This window comes from Mesoplodon bidens (assembly GCF_964165515.1).
Source record: "Mesoplodon bidens genome assembly, chromosome: 2".
NCBI classification, from domain to species: Eukaryota; Metazoa; Chordata; class Mammalia; order Artiodactyla; family Ziphiidae; genus Mesoplodon; species Mesoplodon bidens.
This window is the reverse complement of record NC_138177.1, coordinates 131,005,016-131,018,384: the sequence shown is the minus strand read 5'-3', so window position 1 is coordinate 131,018,384 and position 13,369 is coordinate 131,005,016. Positions and strand designations below refer to the sequence as shown.

The following is a 13,369-nucleotide window of genomic DNA, read 5'->3' as shown; positions in this document are numbered from 1 at the left end:
TGTAAGTGAGGTGTTAAAGTCCCCCACTATTATTGTGTTACTGTCGATTTTCTCTTTTATAGCTGTAAGCAGTTGCCTTATGTATTGAGGTGCTCCTATGCTGGGTGCATATATATTTATAATTGTTATATCTTCTTCTTGGATTGATCCCTTGATCATTATGTAACGTCCTTCCTTGTCTCTTATAACATTCTCTATTTTAAAGTCTATTTTATCTGACATGAGTATAGCTACTCCAGCTTTCTTCACATTTCCATTTGCATGGAATATCTTTTTCCATCCCCTCACTTTCAGTGTGTATGTGTCCCTAGGTCTGAAGTGGGTCTCTCGTAGACAGCATATATATGGGTCTTGTTTTTGTATCCATTCAGCAAACCTGTGTCTTTTGGTTGGAGCATTTAATCCATTCATGTTTAAGCTAGTCATCGATACGTATGTTCCTATGACCATTTTCTTAATTGTTTTGGTTTGTTTTTGTAGGTCCTTTTCTTCTCTTGTGTTTCCCACTTAGAGGCATTCGTTTAGCATTTCTTGTAGACCTGGTTTGGTGGTGCTGAATTCTCTTAGCTTTTGCTTGTCTGTAAAGCTTTTGATTTCTCCATCGAATCTGAATGAAATCCTTGCCAGGTAGAGTGATCTTGGTTGTAGGTTCTTTCCTTTCATCACTTTAAGTATATCATGCCACTCCCTTCTGGCTTGTAGAGTTTCTGCTGAGAAATCAGCTGTTAACCTTATGGGAGTTCCCTTGTATGTTATTTGCCATTTTTCCCTTGCTGCTTTTAATAATTTTTCTTTGTCTTTAATTTTTGCCAATTTGATTACTATGTGTCTCAGCATGTTTCTCCTTTGGTTTATCCTGTATGGGACTCGCTGCACTTCCTGGACTTGGGTGGCTATTTCCTTTCCCATGTTAGGGAAGTTTTTGACTATAATCTCTTAAAATATTTTCTCTGGTCCTTTCTCTCTTCTCCTTCTGGGACCCCTATAATGCGAATGTTGTTGCGTTTAATGTTGTCCCAGAGGTCTCTTAGGCTGTCGTCATTTCTTTTCATTCTTTTTTCTTTATTCTGTTCAGCAGCAGTGAATTCCACCATTCTGTCTTCCAGGTCACTTATACATTCTTCTGCCTCAGTTATTCTGCTATTGATTCCTTCTAGTGTAGTTTTCATTTCAGTTGTATTGTTCATCTCTGTTTGTTTGTTCCTTAATTCTTCTAGGTCTTTGTTAAACATTTCTTGCATCTTCTCGATCTTTGCCTCCATTCTTTTTCTGAGGTTCTGGATCATCTTCACTATCATTATTCTGAATTCTTTTTCTGGAAGGTTGCCTATCTCCACTTCTTTTAGTTGTTTTTCTGAGGTTTTATCTTGTTCCTTCAACTGGTACATAGCCCTTTACCTTTTCATCTTGTCTATCTTTCTGTGAATGTGGTTTTTGTTCCACAGGCTGCAGAATTGTAGTTTTTCTTGCTTCTGCTGTCTGCCCTCTGGTGGATGAGGCTATCTAAGAGGCTTATGTAAATTTCCTGATGGGAGGCACTCCAGAACTCTCTTTGTAAAATACAGAAATGATCGTGCTATTTTTCTGGTCTGCTCAAAACCTTGTAAGTTAAAGTGTCTCCTCCATCTACCTGCTAGCACTCATCCTAGCCACGTGGTGTAAGAATAGCCTTGTGTTTCTACACCTCTTGGCCATACTCGTCCGTTCCTTTACTCCTAGCCACTTCACCAAAGTCCTACTCATCCATTTAAGCCCAACTAAAGTATGAGTTCTCCTGTGATGCTTTCCCAGTCCTCCAGCCAGAATTAGTTAAGGCCTCTGCTGGATTTCAATTAAACCTCCATTATAGCACTTACCATTATCTGCACTAGAATAAGGCTAATTTTGTAAATATGTGTCTCTTACTCAGTGGTGAAATCCTTAAGGAAAAGGGACATCTCCTATTCGTGTTTCATAGTCTCTCCTTTCAGCCTCCTGATGGTCTTCAATAAATGAATAATTGAACTGAGCTATGCTTGTACTTGTTTTATTTCTCAAGCACTAGTGTATCAGCTCCTTGTGCAGGGATCAGGTTTTCGTCTCCGGGTCTCCTGCAGTGCTCAACACAGTGTCTTATACATAGTAGGTGCCTGATAAATATTTGTTGAGTGGGACCGAAAGAATTATGTTGTTTGAACAACATTTCATGGAGGACTGAGAATTGCCTCTCTCATTTTTGCACGAAGCATATCATTTTCAACCACAAACTGTTCCTGCTTGGTTAGGATGCAAGCACGTCAGTTTTGCAGCCATGGATGTGACTAGCGCTACCCTCGGGTGAGTGCTGATTGATGCTAACTGTAGATGCAGTGGAAATATTAATGAGCTGTCACTTCTCCAAATTCTTAAAGGGGATTTTTTGTTTGCAATATTTAAAAGCATGCCAAGGTTCTTGGAATGAAATCCTTTGATCAGCAAGGGCATTTTCTTTTGAAACATGTATTACTTAGAATACCAAAAGAAATTAATCTTTAAATACAGTGAACCAGCTTACACAGAGAATAGCTGATTCTTTTGCTAGTTGCTACGAATGTATGCAGAGTTAGTGTTCTGTTAGGGACTGGAACTCAGGCAAGTTCATTAACCTCTCTGATCATCATTTCCCTCACCTGTAAAATGGACATTAAAATATGTGCCTTGTTGGTGTGTAGGAATTACATGACACCAGGGCTGCCATGGCAGTAGCTGTTTTTGTTCTTACTGTGGCCTCACATTCAGGCATTTTGAAGCTCAGCTTCCCCCACCAGCCCCCAACTGACCTGAGTCCTGTTAGGATCTTTGTCTTGAAGCTGTTTGTTTTTGCCCCTCAAAAATAAAAAATAGCCTTAATCTTATCTCAGGGAAAAGTGTAGGAGGATATTTCCCCAAATGTCAGTTGTGGGGTCTATGGATCAGAAAGGATTGGGGTGATTTTTGGTTTGGTTTTCTTGGTTTGGGCATTTGGGGAAAGGGTTCTTGTTCGTATTGTCTAAAATGATTATGTATTTATTGTGTAATTGCTTTAAGGCAAGAGCTAACAAAAGATCTCTTTAAAAATAAGTCACTTCGAGGTCTGCTGACAGTCTGCAAACGTTGACACTTATGTAACACAAAGGTAGGAGCGCCTCCCAGTGCCCCAGAAATCTGCAGTGACGTCTCCTCCCTGCATCTGGAAGCTCTCAGCTGCCTGTTTGTTGTGTTCATCTTCTAGGTTACAGCACCATGAGCCCACAGGAAGACAGCGAAAACCCTCCGTGCACCAACGACCCCTTGTCGGCTGGGGTGGACGTGGGAAACCACGATGAAGACTTGGAGTTGGACACCCCACCTCAGACTGCTGCCCTCCTAAGTCACAAGTTCCACCACTACCGCCTTCACCACCCCACACTGCATCACAGCCACCACCTGCAGGCGGCCGTGACCGTACACACTGTCGACGCGGAATGCTAACCTCCTCACCTCCATCAGAAGATGAGATCTGGGAGATATGGAATGTTCTGGAGGGAGAGAGAGCCAGCATCAAATCCACTTGTGTCTGTGCTTTGTCTAGAGTCGTTTAACTCGTTTTCCTGCCTGTTAACATATTTCAAAACAAGAGAAACAACGACAAAATCACATTTGTGAAGATGCGAGGCTGGTGGTGAAATGGAGGGGAAGTAAGTCTGATTAATGAACCTGCCATAATACCAATGGAATGAACAGAAGCAAACCTCTAAGCAGAGATGGAACCTACAAATGAAACATTGGGAGCCTTGGTTAAGCTGAGCCAGGGGAATGTTCCGAGGAGCCCGAAACATTCGGCTCTCCTTAACTGGAAGAGAGAAAAATATGTTCCAGCGGAGACTGGGAACGTGGCACATGCAGAGAGAAATGTGTGCTTTGAAGATTTCACCTGGTTTCTTAGCGGTACCTAGATACCACAGTTGCTGTATGGAACTCGTGTTAAGCTCTAAATGATGCATCTCAAAATTTCTAAGTAAAGGATTATTTTTCTACTATTTATTGAACTTTCAAACATTCTCAAACTTTGGGGGAAAGAAAAGGAAACACATGAGAAATTTTCACCAATTATCCCTAGCTGTTTTGTGTATAATGAAGTGGTTCTTTGATTAAGGAGTTCTAGATCTTATTTAACTGATACCATCCCACTGCCTCACTCCACAAAAATGGGGAAATGAAGAAATCTTTCTCTCTGACTTGTTTACATACATTTTCTTTTGAACATCATTTCATGGAAATAGATCTTGATTTGCAATGCAGTATTCTTTTCTGTGTTTGACAGAGGTGGTGACAGAGGTGGTGTGGGGGCAGAGGAATCCAGGAAGTTTTTAAAGAAATGTTATGTTTCTTTTTAACTAATTTCCATTTCCCATACAATGCTTTCCTTAGGTTTCTACGAAACCTAATATTACACCCCCAGCCTTTCAGCTAAAGGAGGGTTGGATTTATTCTCCTTGTTTTAGAGACTATAAATTTTTTAATGTCCCATTTTGATTCTGAGAATATTGAACGCATAAAGGAAGAAGTTTTTCAAATTCAAAATTTTGATTCCTAAATAAAGATTTCTTTTGAAATCATAGTTAAAAGCTGCTGCCAGTCATCCAAGAAGACACCCACCAAACTGCTTTGTGATGTATACAGAGGGTAATCAAATCTGGCTAATATAACATGGGGCATTGTAATTTTATAGTAGTGTTCTAATTACAGTGATGTATTTTAGATTCACATTTTGTGATCCAAATATGTTATAAAGACATTCTTGCACCGTGTGTGTGGTAAATCTCCGTTTATATGTAGTTGGAAAAAATTCACTGAATAATGTTTTAATGATAGGGTATTACGATATAATGTAAAAAAAAATAAAAGTGGTTCTTCAGCAGTACAGAAAGTAAACTATATGTGTGCTATCAGGAAACCTCTTCATACTGTGTATAAAATTGCAGTCTAGTGAAATAAACTGTATGAACGGACAGTCTTAGTGGCTATAGTGATTTGTTAATGGACCACTTCTTGTGCCTCAAGGCAAATTATATTCACTTTGTAACCTAGCAGATCAGTTGCCAAACTGAAAGTAGGCCTCCTTTCAGTGCCACAGTCAACTTCAGGGGATTCCTGACCATCTTGACTATGCAAAGAAATTTAAGACTCCAATGGGATGAGATTAAAAGCAAATAAAATGTGTGGAGCATAGCTCCCCCATTCTGAGCATCTAAATTAGTGTCATTAATATTAAGTAAATGGCTCTTCTCTAACTGCTGGAGGGAATGAATGACTTTCCTCCCAGAATATCAAACCTCTCCATGGAACACTGGGGTCATTTCTCAAGTTGAGAGTCTTTGTGTTATGACACTAGCCTCTTGGTGGAGGAGAACCTGGTTGTTTTCAAGAAAAGAATCACAAAACTTAGAGCTTAAAAAATAAAATACGGATAGCCTACTCAAAGACAATGAGAGAAATGTATTTTGTGTCTTTTGTGATAAGAATCTCTCCCCATCCTGAACTTTCAGGGAAAGTGATTGAATACTTATACGTGAATAAGAACATAACCAAGTTTTGCAGTTCCTGGAGAATATGACATACAGGTTTGTGCAGTTTTGGTTGAAGTTTTGATCTGCTAAGTTACCTTTTTGTCTTCTTCCCCAAGCATTGCATATAATGTTGTTTAAACATTTGTTTGTGTTCTTGTTGTTATTTAAAAGGAAAAATAAGGTTTTGGAAATTTTTCATCATGGCAATCAATATTGGCTCCTTTTGCCCCACAGATTACATTGCTTGTTTGTTTTTGTTTGTTTTCTTTTTTTTTGTTTAAGTAATTTTTATTGCCGCATAGTTGATTTACAATTTTGTGTGTGTTTCTGCTGTACAGCAAAGTCAATCAGTTATAATATACATATATACACTCTTTTTTAGATTCTGTTCCCATATAGGTCATTACAGAGTATTGAGTAGAGTTCCCTGTGCTATACAGTAGTTTCTTATTAGTTATCTATTTTACATATAGTAGTGTGTATATGTCAATCCCAATCTCCCAATTTATCCCTCCTCCCCCTTTCCCCCTTGGTAACCATAAGTTTGTTCTCTACATCTGTGACTCTATTTCTGTTTTGTAAATAGGTTCATTTGTTCCATTTCTTTTTAGATTCCACATATAAGCAATATCATATGATAATTGTCTTTCTCTGTCTGACTTCACTCAGTATGACAATCTCTAGGTCTTCCGTATTGCTGCAAATGGCATTATTTCTTTGTTTTTTATGGCTGGGTAATATTCCATTGTGTATATGTACCTCATCTTCTTTATTCATTCTTTCGTCGATGGACATTTAGGTCACTTCCATGTCTTGGCTATTGTAAATAGTACTGCAGTGAACACTGGGGTGCATGTATCCTTTCAAACCAAGTTTTTCTCCAGATATATGCCCAGGAGTGGGATTGCTGGATCATATGGTAGCTCTACTTTTAGTTTTTTAAGGAATCTCCATACTGTTCTCCATAGTGACTATACCAATTTACATTCCCACTAGCAGTGCAAGAGGATTCCCTTTTCTCCACACCCTCTCCAGCATTTATTGTAGGTTTTTTGATGATGGCCATTCTGACCAGTGTGAGGTGATACCTCATTGTAGTTTTTTGGTTTCGTTTTTCTTTGTAGGTAAATTAAAGCTATTGTGTCTTTATTTTTAGCATTTTTTTATCTTTATTTTTTTAACATCTTAATTGCTTTACAATGGTGTGTTAGTTTCTGCTTTATACAAAGTGAATCAGACAGCTTGCGTCTCCCTCCCACCCTCCCTATCCTACCCCTCTAGGTGGTCACAAAGCATCTAGCTGATCTCCCTGTGCTATGCAGCTGCTTCCCACTAGCTGTCTGTTTTACATTTGGTAGTATATATACATCCATGCCACTCTCTCACTTCATCCCAGCTTACCCTTCCCCCTCCCCATGTCCTCAAGTGCGTTCTCTACGTCTGCATCTTTATTCCTGTCCTGCCCCTAGGTTCATGAGAACCTTTTTTTTTTAGATTCCATATATATGTGTTAGCATACAGTATTTGTTTTTCTCTTTCTGACTTACTTCACTGTATGACAGACTCTAGGTCCATCCACCTCACTACAAATAACTCAATTTCGTTTCTTTTTAAGGCTGAGTAATATTCCATTGTATATATGTACCACACCTTCTTTATCCATTTGTCTGTCGATGGACACTTAGGTTGCTTCCAGGTCCTGGCTATTGTAAATAGAACTGCAATGAGCATTATGGTACATGACTCTTTTTGAATTATGGTTTTCTCTGGGTATATGCCCAGTAGAGGGATTACTGGGTGGTTTGGTAGTTCTATTTTTAGTTTTTTAAGGAACCTGCATACTGTTCTCTATAGTGGGTGTATCAATTTACATTCCCACCAGCAGTGCAAGAGGGTTCCCTTTTCTCCACACCCTCTCCAGCATTTATTGTTTGTAGATTTTTTGATGATGGCCATTCTGACTGGTGTGAGGTGATACCTCGTTGTAGTTTTGATGTGTATTTCTCTAATAATTAGTGGTGTTGAGCATCTTTTCATGTGCCTCTTGGCCATCTGTATGTCTTTTTTTTTTTTTTTTAGATTTTTATTTATTTATTTTAGCCACTCCATGCGGCATGCAGGATCTTAGTTCCCTAACCAGGGATCAAAGCTGTACCCCCTGCAGTGGAAGCACAGAATCTTAACCACTGGACCACCAGGGAAGTCCCTATCTGTATGTCTTCTTTGGAGAAATGTCTATTTAGATCTTCCGCCCATTTTTTGATTGGGTTGTTTGTTTTTTTAATATTGAGCTGCATGAGCCATTTGTATATTTTGAAGACCAATTCCTTGTTGGTCACTTTGTTTGCAAATATTTTCTCCCATTCTATGTATTGTTACATTGCTTGTTAAACAAGTGTCTTCTGACATCCTGGAGGGGGATCCCATCAATGCCTTTCACTCACTAAGGCCTCTTACCACCTGTAGCCAACCTTGCTTATCAATGCGGACAAGTACCAAGAGCTAAGGGTGTTCCAGGTCACTTTATACAGCTAGACAAGGAAATTTCCTATTTGTGGCCCCAACAAAACAGGGTTCAGACTCACACTAGGTCTTGTGGCAGACATTCATCTGCTTTTTGGATACATTTATTTTAGAAATTTTGGAAAATGTGTGGTAGTTTTTCTTCCTCTTCTTCTTGATTGAATTTGAATGCTCAACTAAACTTCATTAATATTTTTATTTGAAAGACTTTGTCCAGTTCACTCAGACAGACTTATTTTGCCTGTTAGAGTGACTAGTATGTGGAAAGAAGTCCTGGAAGGTCACTTAAGCTCATTTCTCTGTGGCAATGGCCTGCTGTAGTGATTACATTTTTTAGAATGTATATCTGCTAGAATAATCAAACACAGCATCCTAGAGGCATCTGTGTCCTCTGGGAACAGAGGAGTGGTAATTTTCCTGGCTGAAATCCAATGCCATAATCAGAATTTTTTTGAATTTTTCAGTAAAAATGAAAAATGTTGGAAGACATATTTCTGTGACTGTTACTTATAACTGTATAAGATGCTTTGTTTACTAGCCAAGGGGGGTGTGTATCAAAATATGTAGATATATAGACATCTGAGATTTTCCTGGTTTTCCTCCAACCTCCCTCTTCAGTCCTAAACTGCTCATTGAGCCTCTTCATCCCTTAATTCAGTGTTTCTTAACTTTTTAAGAATTCATTATTGTCCCCCTCCTAAAAAGAAAATTTTGATTTAATTAAAATTCACCCTAACAAGAGAAATTAAACACTAGAGGGTAAGATTTGTCATGGCTTTGGAGAGCTACAGACTATTGTAATACCTGATTTCTTTTCCTCCCCTGAGAATCAGTTTTCACCACTTCGTGGGCAGTATCTACCCCATTTGAGAATGTGGGCCTTAAAGTTCTGTCCTCAGCCCCCTTTTCAGTACTTCTTGGGAAGGTAGAGCATTGAAGTGAAAGCAGGGGGGCCTGGGACTCTGATCCCAAGCTCAGAACTGTCTTGGACTTCCTCATCTCCCTCTCATTTCACATCTGGTCAGTCGCCAAGTCCAAAGTCTTTGAGCAAACAATATCACTCACCTTCATCCATCCCTTTCCTTTTTTTGTGACTGATTTGTAAGCCATCTATATATATCTCCACTGAATCGGTAGCCTCTAAACTGGCTCCTAGACTCTCTTCTCCAATTTTTCATTCATTCAACAAGTATTCCCTGGGCTCCTACCACACATCCGGCACTGCCCTAGGAGTGAGTATACAGGAAGGAATTAAACAGCGATCCCTTCTCACACTGCATGTGGAGATGTCAGTGGACAATGGGGCTGGCTCCGATGTTTATCCCACTCTTCCTCCATTATGAAGCAGTGAATGTGACTCCAAGAACTGACCTAAATCATAGCATTGGATTTCCTGTTAATCCCACTGCAATCATAATAAACTCATCCTATGTATTTAGTCATAAGCTTAGACTTAAGGCAACCAACGTAAGGCATTCCTCCAGCAAAGGGAAGATGTGATCTAATCTGAATCCCACCCTCCCTCTGGATCCTTCTTTGTGTAAGACCATTTGAGTTGACCTGCACCTGAAAGTATCCAATATTGGCATTAAACAAGCAAATACAAAAATATAAGTATAATTTCAAATATGGCTATTTGCTGTAAAGGTAAAGGAAGGGTGGTGGACAAAGTAACCCATGGGGGAGGGTGTGGGCAGGGAGAAAATCTGCTTTAGATTAGATGCTCAAGGAGAGCCTTTAAGAGAGTGATGTTGAAGCTGCTCCTGAAGAATGGGAAAGAGCCAGACAGTGGTGGGCTCACATTTCCAGCTGAGGGAATAGAACATGCAGTGGGCTTAAGATAAGAGGATAGCACCTAGAGCATTGGCTAGCAAAGGGAAAGTGGAATGTGATGAGAATGAAGAGCTAGGAAAACGGGGTCCTGCAGGCCATGGAAGAAAAATAGTGAGATAAGTGGGAAGCCAGTAGGATCTTTTAAGGAGAGGGTGAGGCTATCTACTCTATATTTAAGAAAGACCATTTTGAGTTGAAAATTATTGTGGAGTAGGTAGCAAAAATGAAAATATTGACAGGAAATCATTGCAGAAGTGTGGATGAGAAATGCAGGATGATAGCAGTAAAGATGGAGGAAAACAAAGTGGTGGAAAATACATTTTGGAAGCAGAAATGGGGGAGGGGGGCTTGCTTGGTTATGGAGAGTAATGAGACAGGGGTTCCTGACTTGGACAGTTACAACAATGGTGGCATCACTTTCTGTACTAGAGAGCAGGAACAGTTTCAGAAGGAGTAAGGAACGTTCTATATGCTGGGTGTGAGATAGCTAGAGATGTCAAGTTCATCCTGCATTCTCCCACCCAGTAATTACTGAGGACTGACCCACATGGAGCATTTGCTCTGTGACAGGCACTGTGGTAAGGTGTTCTCATGTGCTAACTCATTTCATATAATTTAGCTCTGATCAGGCAACACCATATAAGAGCTTTCAGCCTTACCTCTCTACCTAATCCTCTTAGTGGCATGCTCCACAGTTTATATCCTGCTTAAGTTCAGAACTTCACCCTGCTTACTCCTTGTGTACCTCTGCTGTGTTCCAGCCAACTGGTCTACTGGCCAGACACCTGACTTCTTGATGTAATGTATGTCTTTGTTCATGCTTTGTGTGTGTGTATGTGGTTTTTATTTTATTTTATTCAGCTTCACTGAGGTATAATTGATATATAAAATTGTAAGATATTCAAAGGGAACATCGTGGTGATTTGATACATGTATTCATTGTGAAAGGATTTCCCCTTAGCTAACATCCATCATCTCACATACTTGTCTTTTAGGGGAGGCGGAGGGTGAAGGTGAGAACATTTAAATTCTACTCTCTTAGTAAATTTCAGTTGTTGTGGTCAAGTATAGTCACCATATTATCCATTAGATCCTCAGACATTATTCACCTTACAGCTGAAAGTTTGTATCCTTTTACCCACCTCCAGCCCATGGCAACCATTTTTCTACTCTCTATTTCTATGAGTTGGACTTTTTAAAAACTATTTCACGTGTAAGTGATACCATGCTGCATCTGTCTTTCTCTGTCTGACTTATTTCATTTAGCATCAATATATCGGCCTATAAAAGGCTACCTATATATTATAACAATAATTTTTGACATCAGTACATATCTAAAAGCAAAAATAATTCCTGTTGGCTAATTTATATGTACAGTTACTTATCTAATATGCAATATGGTTTTAAATAGCATTTCTTTAAGAAAGAGCTTACATATGGAAGGTTTTTAAATCTTTCTCATAAGACTTCTTGTATTTCTTTCACACTCTTCCCATTCTATTTCTGGGTGCTGCTTGATTAAAGTGTTTTATGTAACACTGTACCCACCAGGATTACTGCCTTAGTTCTTCCTTTGGCCCTAGTGCTTTTGAAAAAAAAAAATTACATAACAGAAGCTTGGCTCCCGGACAAAGGTATGTTCTTGACTTTTAGGGATCCTTGGCAATCCTTTATTCAGTCCCAGTTTACTCTGCAGTGCGCTCTCCTGAAAACCCACTCTGAAATGTTTCCACTGTCTCCAACCCTGTGCCCGGGCCTACCGCAGCCCTCTGCAGCTGCCATATGTTCTACCCTCAGGTTTCCATAGAAGCCCTACACCTTTTACATCTTTACATCAAAATGGCTTTCAGACCTCATTCTCTTTGTTGGTTCTCAGACGAAGAAATGTCCCTGCTCCTTACCAGAGCCCACTCTTATGCTCTTCAACCAGTTGCATCAAACATGTACATCCTCAGTTCCCCTTCCCCAGTCAGTGGCCGCATAGCCTACAAATACAAACCGTCCTTAACCTTGCTTTCCCCTCAGGTTACTCTTAGGTGGTCCTCTGTCTGTCTGGACCAATATTTCAAAATTGTAGTATTCACTCAAGACCTCACCCAGGCCTCCATGCTCTCTCCTTGCTGCCTCCCCTCCCCCGGTGAGCTCATCCTTTGCTGTGACTTCAGCTAGAAGGTGTAGACACACCCTCCTCCCAGGTCTGTGCCCCCAGCCTTGGTGTTCCCTCTCTTCCTGAAATCCTGATCCCCTGTCCATTTGCCTGTGACTCGCCACGTGGATGTTTCCCAGGCCATTCCAGCACCCTACTCCAAGTTGCTGTCCTTTCTCACCTGGACCCCTGCAGCAGCTTCCCCACCATTCTCTCATCTCCATTCTTGCCCCCTCCACTTCATTCTCGACATGGAGGTCTGAGTAATCTTACTTTTATTGAGTTAAATTTCATGTACCATAAAAGTAACCAGTTTGGAGTATACAATTCAGTGGCATTTCGTACGTTCAAAATGTCATGCAATCATCACCTCCATCTAGTCCCAAAACATTTTTGCACCCCCCAGAGGGAAACTCTGCACCCTTCAAGCAGTCACTCTCATTTTCCCCTTTTCCCTATCCCCTAGAGACCACCAATCTTTTGGTCTCTGAGTTTACCTAGGCTGAACTTTTCATCTAAATACAAGGTGACCTTTTGGGCTTTTTTCACTTAGTATCATGTTTTTGAGGTTCACCCGTATAGCATGTATAGTAGCGTGTATCAGTACTCGATTCCTTTTTGCGGCTCAATAACATTGATTCCATTGTATGGATATACCACATCTTGTTTATCCATTCACATATGATGGACCTTCAGGTTGTTTCCATCTTTTGACAATCGTGGATAGTGCTGCTTTGAGCATTTGTGTACAAGTATTTGTTTGAATACTGGTTTTCACTTCCTTTGGGTATATGCATAGGAGTTGAATCGCTTAGTCATATGGTAATTTTATGTTTGACATTCTGAGAAACTGCCAGACTGTTTTCTAGAGTGGCATCATTTTACATCCCCACCAGCAATGTGCGAGAGTTCCAATCTCTCTACTTCCTTGCCAACATTTCTTTTCCTTTTTTCTTTTTCATTATAGCCATCCTAGTGAATGCAAAGTACTAGCTCATTGTGGGAGAACAGTCTTTTTTAAAATGTAAAATTAAAACTTGTACTTACTTGCTTAACATGTTTTATTTTTTGCCCTTGCCTCCACTCCCTTTCTGCCCTTAGGATGAATTCACCCTAACACCATTTGACCCACTTTATTCCTGGTGTCTTCTCTTAACTTCTTGAATAAGCCTTGCTCTAGTCTACCTCAGGGCCTTTGCATGTGCTACTCACACTGCCTGAGACACTTCCTCTCCAAGCCTACCTCTCCCAGCCCCATCCCTCATCTGGATAACCACTGCCCCTCCTTCAGATCTCAGCTTCAATGCCACTTTCTCAGTGA

The 13,369-nt window shown here is 40.1% G+C and overlaps 1 protein-coding gene across 1 annotated transcript in view; it reads left to right on the top strand.

Moving 5' to 3' along the window:
* The window catches only part of CACHD1 (cache domain containing 1), a 231,837-nt gene extending 226,847 nt beyond the window's left edge, over window positions 1–4,990 (top strand). Inside the window, exon 27 of the mRNA XM_081225215.1 lies at window positions 3,230–4,990. Coding sequence (XP_081081341.1) covers window positions 3,230–3,468 — 239 coding nt within the window. The 3' untranslated portion in view covers window positions 3,469–4,990. The remainder of the gene's footprint in view (window positions 1–3,229) is intronic.
* Window positions 4,991–13,369: the final 8,379 nt, after the last annotated feature.